This window comes from Bubalus kerabau, chromosome 5, assembly GCF_029407905.1.
Source record: "Bubalus kerabau isolate K-KA32 ecotype Philippines breed swamp buffalo chromosome 5, PCC_UOA_SB_1v2, whole genome shotgun sequence".
In the NCBI taxonomy this organism is placed as follows: Eukaryota; Metazoa; Chordata; class Mammalia; order Artiodactyla; family Bovidae; genus Bubalus; species Bubalus kerabau.
Window position 1 is genome coordinate 115,395,233 of NC_073628.1, and position 17,571 is coordinate 115,412,803.

The window sequence follows — 17,571 nt, forward strand, 5'->3', positions numbered from 1 at the left end:
CATGACTTGTTCTTCAAGATATTTTCCACAGGAAAAGTTTAGGTATAATCTAAAGACAGTTTTCTTTAAATTTCCCAATCTTGGGGACTTCCCTGGAGGTCCAGTAGTTAAGACTCCATGCTTTCACAGCAGGTGAAAGCATTTCACAGGTTCAATCCCTAGTCAGGGAACTAAGGGCCACATAAGATGCGACCAGAATAAATACATAAATAAGTTTTCCAATTTTTATTTGGATTTCCTTTACAACGAGGGAGAATAAACTAGGACCATATAAGAAGTTTGGGGTATAATCAAAACGATTCTTAAAGCAACTTACAATCTATTTAATGAATTGCACAATTTTTAAGTCACTAATACTAAAGGAAGAATATAAAAATGGACACATTTGAAATCAAATAAAATTCACATGTGATGAAAGAATTTGCTTGATTCTGTCACAGGTTACTCTTGAGTTTGAGATTGCTGGTAAAACATGATCTAGAATTCTCGACTATTTCTACTGTCCAAAATCCAAACATCCTGAACTCGTTCTGTCCTCCAAGTCGCTACTAAATAATATTCTTTTTCAGGGCAGTAGAAACAAGATCAGTTACAAAGACAAATTCTAGATAAAACTTCACCATGCCTTCCTTGAAAAGATACATTTTAAAACAGCAAAAGAAAAAAAGAAAACAATAATAAAGGCCAAGAATTAATTCAATATCCTGAAATGGAGTCCCAAATCATAAGACACTATCATTTTGGGAATGTATCATCCCGAGCACCCAGAACTAGCCCCCACCAACAGTAAATCACCAGGTTCTCACCTTCAGAAATGCTGTGTCACAGTGCTCTAGACACAAGCAATAAAGTCTAATGTGGAAAACAGGGAGCTTTATAGAGAGGATCGTTAGAACTTCAGTGCAATATAGTATCTAGACTGTGAGTGCTCCCAAGGTAGGAACTTTTTTTTTTTTAACTTTATTCTTTACAGTTTCTTTCTACAGTAAGTACCCTGCAAATGCCCAGCAGATAGTATTTATTAATAATAAATGCTTGCTGAATAACTGAAGAAGGATGGGTGTAATGGCAGAGGACACTGATCATATACAAAAAAAGCAGCTCTAAAGAATTAAGCATTTAAAGTATAAAGAAAATGACGAGACACAGAAAAATGTCCCGTCCAACCTTACCCCAGACGTCAGATTTAATTGAGAAAGTATTGTAGGCAAGACTCTCTGGTGCTGTCCATTTAATAGGAAATTTGGCTCCAGCATGAGCAGTATAGGTGTCTCCGGTCATCAGTCTACTTAAGCCAAAATCAGCCACTTTCACCACATGGTTTTCTCCCACCAGGCAGTTACGAGCTGCAAGATCCCTGTGGGAAAGAAACCCTGCTGTGATTCTATTCAGATGGTTCTGGAAAATGGTCATGAATGCTCTAGTATCAGTTCTTTGTGCTGCAAGCAGAGTTTGATAAGTAAGTGCTGACAGGTATGGTAGTATTTCATGAAAACTGTAACATGGTAGAAAGCCACTAATTATACATCTCTTGTAGAATACTCACCAAGAGGCAGTTACGTGATGCCACAATAAAGCAGGCTTCAGAAAACCAGTTCCCATTTATAAGTACACTGGGATAGGTTTCAGAGGTGGGTAACAGAGGTTTCAGTTTCTTTACTAAGGCAGAAAACTATTTTTAAAATCAAGCCACTAGATGGAGCAAAATGATCTTGGACTTAGTCCTGGGCAAAATAAAGAGCCTTCTGTTCTGAGAACAGCAAAGGCCCTGCATTAGTACTTTCATCAGGGGACACAGTAGGTTTCTAAGTTGGAAATGACATGACAATGGTCCTTGTGAAAGAGAAAACTACTTTCCTGAGTTATGTGATATGCATGTCAGCTTCCTGGTTAGTCACAGACGATAATGGGGTTTTACACACCTGTGGATGAAATTCTTCTTCTCTAAATACTCCATTGCGGACGAGATCTGAGTGGCCATGTAAAGCAGCACAACTGCAGTCACCTCTTCTCGGCTGCATTCTCGGAGATAATCAAGCAAGTTCCCATAAGGCATGTATTCAGTCACAATGTAAAATGGTGGCTCCAAGGTACACACACCTGACAGTTCAGAGAGAGCTTGTTTTGTTAGTACGTATTTAAACACGCCAACCACTCTGGCAAGAGTAACTGACAATTTTTTTAAATCTAGTCCAGCAGTAATCTTTTCCTTTCCTGCCATTTCGTTCTCTGAAAAGAACATAGCAACGTTAAGAAGCTGGATGATAGTGAGTTTCTACTTCCAATGATACCATGCTCTGGAAATTCACATGCATTTTGAGAATGTGCCTGTTTGAACAAAGGTAGAGTCACTTGTATTAATTCCTTAAGGGGTCAGGACCACCAATACCTCTAGAGTTCTGTATGAGCCCATGATTTCACATCCTCAACTGCCTCCTGCTGACAATGTTTATCTAAAAGTAACAGCAATTGTGCACACCGTAAAGACTATATGAGCCCAGACTGCAAGGATTTCATTACTACACAGCAGACTCCCAGTAAAAATACAAAAGAAGCCATTTCCTTTGGGATAGTTTGGCTCAATGAACACCCAAAGAAACTGGCCCTATTTTTAAAAGGGCAATTGTTTCAGTCAAAGATTTCTCTGTGACCTGAATAGGTGAGAAGCCTATCGATCCCTGCAAAGCACTTGGGTGGTCACAATTTTTAATCTGTTTCTGTTCAACAGTCCTTTGCTTAATGTCTCTTTATTTTGTAAAAAATATTTTGGGATAGTTTGTGGTTTAGTTTCATTTTGAATGATTCTGAACTTTGAATCTAGGGCAATTAGCACAAGCTGGGCAGTTTCATACATTGCAATCAATTGAGGTCACTGTTGCTTGGGTAATTTTAAAACAGAGACTTCTGATTAAAATAACAACCATTTATTGAAATAGATTTATACTGACAGCTTCCGCCATGGTGATACAAAAGGAGGACTGGGGGACAACAGGGGTTGGGGGACAAGCATCTTTGAGGAAACCTATGGTTCAGACAAGCCCCCTCACCTAATAGCTGTACCAGGTTAGGATGCTTGATTTCCTTCATCACTGCAGCTTCCTTGAGAAATTCCTCCACCTCCATAGTATCTTCCTGGAAAGGGGGGGAAGATAAGAAAGAAAAAGAGGAGAGGGACAAGCCCCCATCTTAATCATATGAGTCAACTCACACTCCTAAAACCTCAGTTTTAAAAGGGGGTATCTTTTGGATATTTTAGCACTTACTTCAAGAAATTTTATCGCTGCATAGTATGCTCTGTATAAGTCCAATTAAGAAAGAAAAATGTCTTTTTTAATTTATTCAGTATTTGAAACTCAAGTAAAATTTAGTAGGGTAAGTATAATTCAGCAATCATGTCCTAGCACAACTGAAACACAAAAGACCTGGATAGACAATTCAATTCTCTGAAAGTTTCTTTCTAGATACCTTAAGCCTTTGAAAGAGGAGCCAGAACAATTAGCTGTTTACATATTTGTCTTCCTGACAAATTCCTTAAGGAGCAAGATATGTCTGCAAGGCTGTGCATACTGGTTCACACTCAGAACAAGCACTTAATAAATTCTTGGTAAAAGAACTGACTACTACTCAGAGGTAAAGAGCAGTCCTTAGGAGTCCTCCAGAGCTACTGAGGCACATAAGAAAATCTTCAGAGAATGGGATGAGTGACAAAACATGTAATTCGCTACCAGGATGCTCAACGGAGAGAGACAGACTGGCATCAGGAAGAAGATTTCTGTGAATATGAAGAATAAGGTGATCTAATCTCAGGGAGATGGGAGAAGCAAGCAACAGGGAGACAAAGGACAGAACAAGAGAGTGATTCTCCAACAATGCATGGAGAATTCTGCCCAGCAGGGGTTGTTCTGAGGAAGGAAAACAGCTAGCTTGGCTTTTACAAGTTATAATTTGCTTCTAACCTCCCACCAAGATCTGTATCAACAGCCTCCAGAGACAAACCTTCCCCACATGTGGGTTTCACTGCGTTGTAGTGAATAATCTGCCCCTGCATTGTCAGCAATGGCACCAGGGTTAATCATCACAATTTGCTGATGTGCTTGGCACCAGTGGGTGGAAAGTGTTCCAAAGTTAAAGAAGGGCACGCTGGTATTTCCAAGTGATTCAGCACAAAATAAAAAGATGCCTGAAAACTGTAATCTCAGCAACCCACCTTCAATGTTTTCACAGCAACTGTAAGGCTGTATTTCTTCCAGACGCCAACGTAAACCTCTCCATACTGACCACCCCCAAGTTTGTGCTTCATGGTAATATCTGTTCGCTCCATTTCCCACTTGTCGTGGATGGGGGACACACCGTAGACTGTAGGCTTATTACACTTGGGCGCCGGATAGTGTAGGGTTGTCACCAGCCCATCAGCCACCGTGGAGTGATGGTGAACAAGCTCGGCCAAGGTGCTGAAGCGGCTCTCAGCAGTTACGTATACCTGGTGAGGAGAGCGGAGAAAAATAAACCAGCTGAAAAGGGGTCATTACCTCACTGCTCTCAAGATATGAAAATAAGCAGCACTAGTCACAATAGCCAAAACATGGAGACAACCTAAACGTCCATCGACAGATGAGTGGATAGAGAAGGTGGGGGTGGGTGGGTGGGTGGGTGGGTGCGTGCGTGTGTGCGTGTGTGTGTGTGTGTGTGTGTGTGTGTGTGTGGAATATTACTCAGCCATAAAAAAGAACAAAATAATGCCATTCACAGTGACATGAATGCAACTAGAGATGATCATACTAAGTGAAGTCAGTCAGAAAGAGAAAGACAAACACCATATGATATCAGTTATATGTGGAACCTAAAATACGACACAAATGAACTTATTTATGAAACAGAAAATCACAAACAGAGTGAACAGACCGGTGGCTGCCAAGAGGGAGGGGGTCGGGGAAGGGATAGAATGGGTGCTGGGGACAGCAGGTGCAAACTATCATATACAGAGTGGATCATCAACAAGGTCCTACTATATTCAATATTCCATGATAAATCACAATAGAAAATAATATAAAAAGAATGTAGATATGCGTATAACTCAAATCACTGTGCTGTATAGCACACATTAACACAACATTGTAAACCAACTATACTTCAATTTTTAAAATACTGATTTAAAAAAAGATGAAAATAAGGCCTTATCTGACTGAGATAAATGGAAGAATTACGGAAGAATTTAACCATGATGTTGGGGTGGAGGGACAGAGAACTTCAGTTTAATCTCATTTAAACTACTCTTCTTATGAGTCCTAAAGTAGCTTGAGTCTTGAGGGGAAAAGCTTCTATCTCTCTGGATCATCAAGATCACTGGTCTTCAAATATTTTTAAGCTAAATGACGAAGGAACCCAAATATAGAAGATAAAGGAAGAGAAGTGCTGATTAAAGTAGGTAAGAGGCTGGCTTCCTGTAAAAGCTTATGAACTCCCACCTCAGAATCTTACACAGAACATAATTTGAAAACCACTGATTTAATTTTTTGGTAGAGACAGGGTATTCAAATATCTTATGATTTTTATTTCATTAAGAGGCACTTTTGAGTGTCCAAGCAATTTTTTAAAAAGAGCCACAATTTTACTTCAGAAAGTAAACAAAACAGTAGTTAATTTGTGATAAGCAAGAAGGATAAAGTAGGATAGCAGTCTCTGAGCCTTATCTTCCAAGGGAGCTTGCTTATTTTTTTAAAAAGAGATTCTAGTGTATACAGAAGAGCATACAATTAATAAATGGAGAACCGATGAGTTCTATAGTGAACTCACCCATGATAAACATCTCCCACCCAAGAGAATTATAGTGTTACCAGCACCCGGCAGCCTCCCTCCTGCCCTCCCAGCTATTGACCCCTGCAAAGGTAACCACTCTGCTGGCTTCTAACACCTAGATTAGCTTAGATTGTGAACTGTACCTATGCAAATGGAACCACACAATAAGTATTGTTTTGTGCCTGTTTTCTTTCACCCAACTTTTTTTTTACTGTGATATAATTCATACATTTCACCACAAAATTCACAATTTCAATTGTGCAATACAGTGATCTTTAATAAATGCATTGATTGTCCAACTATTACCACTATCTAATTTCGGAACATTTTCATCACCCTACAAAGAAACTCCAGACCCATTAGAGGTCATTCCCACTCCCCTCATCCCATTCCTCAGTAATCATTAATCCCTTCTACTCAACTTTATGTGTAAGAGATTCATCTATGACTGTTCTAGAGGGCTGGATAGTAAATATTTTAGGTTTGTGGCCATAGCATTTCTGTCCTTACTCAAGTCTGCCTTAATATTGAGAAAGCAGCCACAGACAATACATACACAAACGCGTGTATCTGTATTCCAATACAATTTTATTTGCAAAAGTGGGCAGCCAGTGGGTCATAGTTTTTCCTAGTAATGTGTGTAGTAGTACTGTGTTCACTTTGTGTGAGATCCCATTTTACATACATACCACAATTTACTAATTCAGCCTACTGCTGTCAGACAGTTGAGTGTTTCTAGTTTCTGGCTACTATACATAACATTGCTATGAACATTCTGGTACATGTCTGCTGAACACGCATGCACTCACTTCTGTTGGGAAGACAACCAGAAGTAGATTCTGCTGAGTGGCCCTTATATCATCACTTATCTGATTCTATTTGGTTTCCTGAAGAAAAAATATGTCTTATTGGGTGATGCAAATAAAATTAATAATTTACTGTTTTCTACCTTTTACCAGCCATTATCTTTTATGGAAATTATCTCACTGAATGCTTCCAATAAAATGGGATGGGAAACTGAGGCTTAAGTAAGGTCACAACGTGAATAAATGATGGAGTTACCCAGCAAACCAGATTTGCTTGCTCTAAAGCCTATGCTTTTCCCCTACTATGCATATCATAAAGAGAAAGACTGGAAGAAACAATTCAATCTAAATTTATTATTCAAGGACTTCCCTGGTGGTCCAACACTTAAGAATCTACCTTGCAATGCCGGCAATGTGGGTTCAATCCCTGGTCGGGGAACTAAGATCCCACAGGCCACAGAGCAACTTAGCCTGCACATCATAACTATAAATTTACTGTTCAATAGAAGAACTGACATAAACCTACGCTTTACCATTTATAAAGTAAGACAGTTCCATTCTAACATAGCCATTCTTAAACGGTTGGTCTTTCTAACCTGCAAAGTGCTAAATGACTGACTGACCTATTTACATTAACATACATTAATGATCAATATCAGTCTCAGAAGCCTAAAGCTTTACTCTTTAAACTTCCTGGTAGAGATTATTATAATTTTCATAGATAAAAGGTTTAATTTATAAAATTCCACACAATGTATTGGATGTATAAGTGCATATCTGTATATGATAACAGTTAACTTATACAGCTGTTTCCTTCATTTTTCACCTTCAAATCTAGCTCATCTTTAAACTCTTAATGTAATACTTTATTTAATTTCCATTACTGTATTGTTTTGAGAAGAGTAAGCTCTCTCTCATGTGCCAAACAGCTCAAACTCACATCAGTGATTAGTTTCTTTCATGTCAGACATAAAAATTGTATTCTTTCATCATTCTGAATATTGTTTCTAAAGAGCAGGCCCATTCACACCGAGAGGTGGCTGCCGGCCAGTCTTACCTTGCCATCTGTGGTGGTATTGATCCTGTAGTGATACACACGCCCCTCGTACCTGAGCGAGATTGACAGCTGCCCGGGGCTGCTCTCACTCTCTCGCACCAGGAAGCTGCCATTGATCAGACTGCTGAGTAGGTACTCTGCTGCACTGCGAGACACAGGTCCATGATACCAGGAATGTTTTTCCAGGCTGTTCACAGGGGTGATGTAGTTGCTTGGCACCCAGCCTTGGCCATTCTTAGAGCGAACTTCGCTCCACTCACCATTCTGGTTGTAACCAAGGACTCGGAGCTTTTCACCTGGCCAGGAGATCATTACAGAGGGAAAGAAAAGATGTAAGACTTTATCTGAAACAGAAACAGTCCACCGTCAAGCTTGACATTCACTGAAAAAATGAATCAAGAACTTTTAAACCAACACAGTTTTTTTAAAGATAATGAAAATGAACTTTGCTATCATCATAGCCTGACTGATATTTTTAGCTTGTAGCTTAAACAAAAGAAGCATACTTAGAAATGTTTTTCTGGCATTATCAATAGGGTTTCAAAAGCTTTTATACTACAGGAAACTCCATATACATAACTAAGGTAGCACACAAAGAATAAAAGGTAACTCAAATGTCTGGAATAGGACATGGTCTCACTTCTCAAAAAAAAAAAAATGAAATTAATTTTTTCCTCAAAACAGTCTGTCACAGAACATATATATGGTTCAGTGCTAACAGCAATCAAGGATTAGGGATTAGACATGTAAAACACAAAATTACTTCTAAATTTCAGTTGGCAACAAGGCTACAAAAACCATCAATGCAAAAACAAAAAAGCACAGACCACAGAGCTATCAGCAATATTTCAGAAAGAAAAGTGAGGAGGTAGGGGTCGGCAGTCAGGACCTCGAAAGCACAATGTTTTCCAGGACTGAAGTTTTAAAATAATTTCCCTCCCATTCCCCATAACGAATGAATCCCCCATCTGCTCCTCTCAAATTAGTGTGTGGCAAAGAGAAGTTGAGACTAAAGTTGGAGCCTAAGACTCAAGTTACTCAGACTATCTTTGCTATCAAGTTCAATGTCCTTGATTTCTTTAATAAAGTTGTGAGTATCAACTTCAGACTCCCTAAACATGCATCCTTCCCCTGTACTTGCAGCCCAGGCAAAATAGGAAAGGTAAGAGATATCATTATCAGTAAATGATAAAGAATCCTGGGACTTCCTTGGCAGTTCCGTGGTTAAGACTCCATGATGCCAATACATGGGGGCATGGATTTGATCCCTGATCTAAGATCCCACATGCTGCATGGCAAGGTCATAAAAAAAATGTAAATCCTTATAAGGCCTTACACCCCCTATGTGAGAGATGCAAGCCTTCCTGTAGGGCTCACACCTACCTCTCAGTGTCAGAGAACAGAAGAAAGCCGCAGCAGTCAAAAGCACGTGGTCCAGTACTTACCAAGCAAAGACGGCCGGGGAAAACTCAAAATTATTATTCTGCCAGTCATCTTTCTTCAGTGGTCTACAGAAATGTTTGCCATAGTATGACTTTCTATTTGCCCCTACTATCTCACTCAAGACCCTGGGTTGTGAGACATTCAGTGAGAAAAAACTCGGGTGTGCGCACACGCGCACACACAGAAAATATACACACGTACAGGTAGATAGTGTGTGTACATGTGGCGGTGGAAATGCACAAGCGTGCTGATAAATACTCCCCAATCATATCTGCAGGGAAAACAAATCTTAGTGCTGTCAGAAAAGCTATATAAGACTTGTCAGTCAGCAGCTTTTCTCTAATACTCTTAAGAAACTGAGAAGACTAAGTTCTTTACCAAGTACATTATTCTTCCTTACAAAGAACTGATAATGACAGGTCATCATAATCAGGATATAGTCGAACACTCTAGGTTTGGGGCTATTTGTTTTTCTCTTTTTTGGCAGTTGGGAGGAGAATTTTCCACTCTGGAACTTTTGAGTACCATGAAGATTAACAATGGAATAAACATTGACCCTACTGCCAGAGGAAACCCGATTTTTTAATTCAGGCAAAATACTGCCTTCAAAGAAAGAACTAAAATAAGTATTGTTATTTAACTTAAAAAAAAATATTTTGTCTTTTAAAATAAAAAATCAGCTTTACCATGACAACATTTTATATTAAATTAAAAATAAGAACCTGGATAAAAACCTGGCATTTCATAGGTTTTGGACTATACAGCCCATGGAATTCTCCTGGCCAGAATACTGGAGCAGGTAGTCAGTCATTCCCTTCTCCAGGGGATCTTCCCAACTCAGGGATCAAACCCAGGTTTACTGCACTGTAGGCAGAATCTTTATCAGCTGAGCCACCAGGGAAGCCCTTAAAAGAAATCACTGTTGATTATAAGATAAACGAAATCCCACTTTTTGAGATGCATGGTAACTGATGAATCAAAAGGCTTTCTTTATCAATGTATCGCTGGTGACTGAGCAATCTTGGAAAATACTGACATGAAAATTGTATCTAGGAACGAGTGTTCTGAGTCACCTTCACCAACTTTCCCAATGAAGCACCTTAAAGTAAAAGACTGTGTTGTAGCCCAAAGAGACACCTACCATACAGAGTATAAAATATTTCTGAAGTCCTGTATCCTAAAACTGTGTAAAATTTTCCTCCCATCATAAAACACAGTTGCACACACATACAAATACCATCAAATGCATGTATATATACCATCATCCCCACTCTGGGACATACATATACCCCAGAAACTCAGTTTTAAGGATTTCTGCTTTTGATGAATCTGGCTGGATTTTTAAAATTGATGTATAAAAATATTTTACTTCAGGGTAACATTCCTTGAGTGGAGACCTGTCTTCTTAATCTGGTGATCCACTCTCATTTACTATCTCATTTCAAACCTTACAAATAAGAGAAGTATTGTTTGACAAAGAATCATTTAATTTACACTTTCATGTAGCTAAAAATTATCCAGAATCTTATTTTTTCCTAGTAGGAAGCTTTAATACATTCAAAAGACAAGAAAAATATAAGCAGATTATCAATCCAACTCATGTATACAATGACAATGCCCACACTCCTATTTCTTTCTCATAAAAATTCCACATTTTCTGTCCTCGTTCAGAAAACCAGTAATGGATGGTTTTTACATGATTATGTTCTTGGTGTTTGTTCTCTTTGTTAAGAATTTACTACTGAAAACAGTACTACTACTCTGTTGTGAGTGTTACTGCAATAGAAACCCTTCCTGCTAGTCCTTTCACTAACGCATATAAACGCAAATGAGAGATAAGTTGTCTATGCCAGGGCTACCCAAAGTAGGTCCACAGCAAGGTAAGATGCTTGTGCCAGACTGTGAATCACTGGACCACTTTCTTCAGCTTTGTTAGAAAAAAAGAAATGTCAGCTGAACTAAATAATAAGTGTACTTAGCAATGTAGTTGTTTTACATTTTGAGTACAAGTTCTTAATCTCAGCGTAGACTGGTAACGAATGGTTCTCACAGGAAGTCAGCCCATGAACGACACTTAAGAGTAGCACTGGGGTCTGGAAACCTGACTTCTCTTAGTGAGCCACAGTTCACTGAAAAGAGGTGTACAGTAAACCTTACCTTTGTGGCAGACAGATGCTGGCATATTACCTACAGAACAGAATTTTGAGAAGGAGTCGAGTTTATGTATATACTGTGCAGTGTTTTTTTTCTAATGTACTTTGTCTCATTTTAGCCTTAATGAAAACTCGATGAAGTAGATAAGGTGGCATTATCCCCAGTGAACCAGAGGTATCTGGGCCCAAATTACCTACCTAATTCCAGTCAGAGGCAGAATCCAGAACAGATCCCATTATTTCTTAACCACTAATAAAAACTGAAAAGTGAGAGGACATCATGTAGAAGCTCACCTTTAGTGATGCTGAGTGTGTTATCACCACTTGCTACAAAATCATAAAGTGCAACAAAGAGATTAGGGTCACTCTCGGTGGCTCCGAGCAGGTTCTCCTTGGAGCTCCACCTGATGGCTTCGTTCAGGGCCTGGGGTTCAACATCACAACCGTAGGGGCGGTGCAAGGCTTCTGAAAGACAGAGAGAGAAAGGAGTTTACACCAAGTCCAGCAGTTGGAGGTTCATTTGAATTGAGCACACAGACAGTACTTCAGCTGCTGGCATTACACTCATGGCTCCAGCAAGGAACAAAGCCACACGTGGTTGTGGCGTCAGAAGAACGAGCAGGTGGCGCGTCTCCTAAGCAGGACAGAAATCTACTTGTTGAAAACATAGTAAGATAGAGAAAAGAACACAAAAGGAGCGTCTAGCTGTGATGTTTATGCATGAGCCAGAATCAGAGGTAAATGAATAGGAAACATAGTTTCCTCAAAATGAAAGGAAAAAAATCTCAAAAAGAAATGCCAGTTCATTTTATAAAACACACAAGATATTTTGTCTAGATGACGGTGGTTTTAAGAAGGAATAGTTATGTTTTATAAATGAAGTTAAGTCCTCCCAAAGTACCTTTCTCCCCTTACTATCTCCATATAAAACAAATTTCAGAAAAGATAAGAGATTTTTAAGAAATATGTATAGATTGTATTAATCCAGGCCCTCCATTTACATATAGAAAATGATAGAAATAGTGCTTTTAGAAAAAAAAACCCTAAAATTATCTACTAAACAGAAAAGTATTTTGGTTTAATACAAAATATTCTTGGCATCCCAAAATACCTTTGTACTACCATGTACGGTCTATAATGTAACAGCTTTCCACTGTTAATTGTTTTAATAAAAAACAATTTTTCCTTATTTTCTTTTCATACATTTTTAATAAAATACTGTAACTTAATTAGGACTCAAAACACTGCTGGCAATAGACATGATTTATTGAGTTTCTATCACCTGTAATGGTTGAAGCCTTGTAAGACCTGGTTTCTTCTTCAAGGCTTTGTGGTTCCTAAATTTAGTTACACTAAACAAACAGGTGATCCTTATACCATGTTAGTTTAAGATCACCTGCTTCTCACAGTTCAGAATAATCATACCAAAAACACACTGTTCTTTCAGTAGCAATTTTCTTAGTCACTAAAAATGGGTTTTAGTGGCACTCTGCCACTATGCAACTGCCTCTGTCATATAACAATTCTTTTCTGGTATGTCTCCCTCTTCCACTCATTTTTAATTTAAACTTGGTTTTATCATATATGAAGAAGAAAACCCCTTGAATCTGTGGTTTTATTTTCCAATCCACTCCCTCCTCTCCACCTGTACTGCCAATGTCTTAGTTCAGATTCCCAACATCTCTCACCTGGACTACTGCCTCCAGTCTTGTCGCCCTCAAATCCATCCTCCAAACAGCTGGCAAAGTGATCTATTTAAAAAAAAATTTGACCATGTCACTCTTCTTAAGATACTTCAATAGTTCACCATCAAGCTAAAAATCTCTTTTAACAAGGCCTTCAAGGTCTCTTATAATCAGATCTCCACCTATTAACACTTCTCCAGCTTCCCTTCTCTCCCATTCCACACCTTGAATTTTATTTTTTTTTTTTTTTTTTTTTTTTTAAATTTTATTTTATTTTTAAACTTTACATAACTGTATTAGATTTGCCAAATATCAAAATGAATCCGCCACAGGTATACATGTGTTCCCCATCCTGAACCCTCCTCCCTCCTCCCTCCCCATTCCATCCCTCTGGGTCGTCCCAGTGCACCAGCCCCAAGCATCCAGTATCGTGCATCGAACCTGGACTGGCAACTCATTTCATACATGATATTTACATGTTTCAATGCCATTCTCCCAAATCTTCCCACCCTCTCCCTCTCCCACAGAGTCCATAAGACTGTTCTATACATCAGTGTCTCTTTTGCTGTCTCGTACACAGGGTTATTGTTACCATCTTTCTAAATTCCATATATATGTGTTAGTATACTGTATTGGTGTTTTTCTTTCTGGCTTACTTCACTCTGTATAATAGGCTCCAGTTTCATCCACCTCATTAGAACTGATTCAAATGTATTCTTTTTAATGGCTGAATAATACTCCATTGTGTATATGTACCACAGCTTTCTTATCCATTCATCTGCTGATGGACATCTAGGTTGCTTCCATGTCCTGGCTATTATAAACAGTGCTGCGATGAACATTGGGGTACTCGTGTCTCTTTCCCTTCTGGTTTTCTCAGTGTGTATGCCCAGCAGTGGGATTGCTGGATCATAAGGCATGTCTATTTCCAGTTTTTTAAGGAATCTCCACACTGTTCTCCATAGTGGCTGCACTAGTTTGCATTCCCACCAACAGTGTAAGAGGGTTCCCTTTTCTCCACACCCTCTCCAGCATTTATTACTTGTAGACTTTTGGATTGCAGCCATTCTGACTGGCGTGAAATGGTACCTCATAGTGGTTTTGATTTGCATTTCTCTGATAATGAGTGATGTTGAGCATCTTTTCATGTGTTTGTTAGCCATCTTTATGTCTTCTTTGGAGAAATGTCTATTTAGTTCTTTGGCCCATTTTTTGATTGGGTCATTTATTTTTCTGGAGTTGAGCTGTAGGAGTTGCTTGTATATTCTCGAGATTAGTTGTTTGTCAGTTGCTTCATTTGCTATTATCTTCTCCCATTCTGAAGGCTGTCTTTTCACCTTGCTAATAGTTTCCTTTGATGTGCAGAAGCTTTTAAGGTTAATTAGGTCCCATTTGTTTATTTTTGCTTTTATTTCCAATATTCTGGGAGGTGGGTCATAGAGGATCCTGCTGTGATGTATGTCAGAGAGTGTTTTGCCTATGTTCTCCTCTAGGAGTTTTATAGTTTCTGGTCTTACGTTTAGATCTTTAATCCATTTTGAGTTTATTTTTGTGTATGGTGTTAGAAAGTGTTCTAGTTTCATTCTTTTACAAGTGGTTGACCAGAGTTCCCAGCACCACTTGTTAAAGAGATTGTCTTTAATCCATTGTATATTCTTGCCTCCTTTGTCGAAGATAAGGTGTCCATATGTGCGTGGATTTATCTCTGGGCTTTCTATTTTGTTCCATTGATCTATATTTCTGTCTTTGTGCCAGTACCATACTGTCTTGATAACTGTGGCTTTGTAGTAGAGCCTGAAGTCAGGTAGGTTGATTCCTCCAGTTCCATTCTTCTTTCTCAAGATCGCTTTGGCTATTCGAGGTTTTTTGTTTTTCCATACAAATTGTGAAATTATTTGTTCTAGCTCTGTGAAGAATGCTGTTGGTAGCTTGATAGGGATTGCATTGAATCTATAGATTGCTTTGGGTAGTATACTCATTTTCACTACATTGATTCTTCCAATCCATGAACATGGTATATTTCTCCATCTGTTAGTGTCCTCTTTGATTTCTTTCACCAGTGTTTTATAGTTTTCTATATATAGGTCTTTAGATTCTTTAGGTAGATATATTCCTAAGTATTTTATTCTTTCCGTTGCAATGGTGAATGGAATTGTTTCCTTAATTTCTCTTTCTGTTTTCTCATTATTAGTGTATAGGAATGCAAGGGATTTCTGTGTGTTGATTTTATATCCTGCAACTTTACTATAGTCATTGATTAGTTCTAGTAATTTTCTGGTGGAGTCTTTAGGGTTTTCTATGTAGAGGATCATGTCATCTGCAAACAGTGAGAGCTTTACTTCTTCTTTTCCAATTTGGATTCCTTTTATTTCTTTTTCTGCTCTGATTGCTGTGGCCAAAACTTCCAAAACTATGTTGAATAGTAATGGTGAAAGTGGGCACCCTTGTCTTGTTCCTGACTTTAGAGGAAATGCTTTCAATTTTTCACCATTGAGGATAATGTTTGCTGTGGGTTTGTCATATATAGCTTTGATTATGTTGAGGTAGGTTCCTTCTATTCCTGCTTTCTGGAGAGTTTTGATCATAAATGGATGTTGAATTTTGTCAAAGGCTTTCTCTGCATCTATTGAGATAATCATATGGTTTTTATTTTTCAATTTGTTAATGTGGTGTATTACATTGATTGATTTGCGGATATTGAAGAATCCTTGCATCCCTGGGATAAAGCCCACTTGGTCATGGTGTATGATCTTTTTAATGTGTTGTTGGATTCTGATTGCTAGAATTTTGTTAAGGATTTTTGCATCTATGTTCATCAGTGATATTGGCCTGTAGTTTTCTTTTTTTGTGGGATCTTTGTCAGGTTTTGGTATTAGGGTGATGGTGGCCTCATAGAATGAGTTTGGAAGTTTACCATCCTCTGCAATTTTCTGGAAGAGTTTGAGCAGGATAGGTGTTAGCTCTTCTCTAAATTTTTGGTAGAATTCAGCTGTGAAGCCGTCTGGACCTGGGCTTTTGTTTGCTGGAAGATTTTTGATTACAGTTTCAATTTCCGTGCTTGTGATGGGTCTGTTAAGATTTTCTATTTCTTCCTGATCGAGTTTTGGAAAGTTGTACTTTTCTAAGAATTTGTCCATTTCTTCCACGTTGTCCATTTTATTGGCATATAATTGTTGATAGTAGTCTCTTATGATCCTTTGTATTTCTGTGTTGTCTGTTGTGATCTCTCCATTTTCATTTCTAATTTTATTGATTTGATTTTTCTCCCTTTGTTTCTTGATGAGTCTGGCTAATGGTTTGTCAATTTTATTTATCCTTTCAAAGAACCAGCTTTTGGTTTTGTTGATTTTTGCTATGGTCTCTTTTGTTTCTTTTGCATTTATTTCTGCTCTAATTTTTAAGATTTCTTTCCTTCTACTAACCCTGGGGTTCTTCATTTCTTCCTTTTCTAGTTGCTTTAGGTGTAGAGTTAGGTTGTTTATTTGACTTTTTTCTTGTTTCTTGAGGTGTGCCTGTATTGCTATGAACTTTCCCCTTAGGACTGCTTTTACCGTGTCCCACAGGTTTTGGGTTGTTGTGTTTTCATTTTCATTCGTTTCTATGCAAATTTTGATTTCTTTTTTGATTTCCTCTGTGATTTGTTGGTTATTCAGCAGCGTGTTGTTCAGCCTCCATATGTTGGATTTTTTAATAGTTTTTCTCCTGTAATTGAGATCTAATCTTACTGCATTGTGGTCAGAAAAGATGCTTGGAATGATTTCTATTTTTTTGAATTTACCAAGGCTAGCTTTATGGCCCAGGATGTGATCTATCCTGGAGAAGGTTCCATGTGCACTTGAGAAGAAGGTGAAATTCATTGTTTTGGGATGAAATGTCCTATAGATATCAATTAGGTCTAACTGGTCTATTGTATCGTTTAAAGTTTGTGTTTCCTTGTTAATTTTCTGTTTAGTTGATCTATCCATAGGTGTGAGTGGGGTATTAAAGTCTCCCACTATTATTGTGTTATTGTTAATTTCTTCTTTCATACTTGTTAGCATTTGTCTTACATACTGCGGTGCTCCCGTGTTGGGTGCATATATATTTATAATTGTTATATCTTCTTCTTGGATTGATCCTTTGATCATTATGTAGTGACCATCTTTGTCTCTTTTCACAGTCTTTGTTTTAAAGTCTATTTTATCTGATATGAGTATTGCTACTCCTGCTTTCTTTTGGTCCCTATTCGCATGGAAAATCTTTTTCCAGCCCTTCACTTTCAGTCTGTATGTGTCCCCTGTTTTGAGGTGGGTCTCTTGTAGACAACATATGCAGGGGTCTTGTTTTTGTATCCATTCAGCCAGTCTTTGTCTTTTGGTTGGGGCATTCAACCCATTTACGTTTAAGGTAATTACTGATAAGTATGACCCCGTTGCCATTTACTTTATTGTTTTGGGTTCGAATTTATACACAATTTTTGTGTTTCCTGTCTAGAGAATATCCTTTAGTATTTGTTGGAGAGCTGGTTTGGTGGTGCAGAATTCTCTCAGCTTTTGCTTGTCTGAAAAGCTTTTGATTTCTCCTTCATACTTGAATGAGATCCTTGCTGGGTACAATAATCTTGGCTGTAGATTATTTTCTTTCATCATTTT

General features: G+C 38.2%; 1 protein-coding gene across 6 annotated transcripts in view; it reads right to left on the minus strand.

Moving 5' to 3' along the window:
* ABL2 (ABL proto-oncogene 2, non-receptor tyrosine kinase) overlaps positions 1–17,571 on the minus strand; it is a 110,737-nt gene that overhangs the window by 14,447 nt on the left and 78,719 nt on the right. For 4 of the 6 annotated variants that reach the window (XM_055582799.1, XM_055582802.1, XM_055582804.1 and 1 more), the window contains exons 2-8: positions 12,944–13,006; positions 11,550–11,720; positions 7,660–7,955; positions 4,208–4,480; positions 3,048–3,132; positions 1,923–2,100; positions 1,173–1,357 (exon numbers count right to left, since the gene is read on the minus strand). In XM_055582799.1, the coding sequence (XP_055438774.1) occupies positions 1,173–1,357; positions 1,923–2,100; positions 3,048–3,132; positions 4,208–4,480; positions 7,660–7,955; positions 11,550–11,720; positions 12,944–13,006 (1,251 nt within the window). The remainder of the gene's footprint in view (positions 1–1,172; positions 1,358–1,922; positions 2,101–3,047; positions 3,133–4,207; positions 4,481–7,659; positions 7,956–11,549; positions 11,721–12,943; positions 13,007–17,571) is intronic. The other 2 variants (XM_055582803.1, XM_055582800.1) reach the window with 1 other exon arrangement.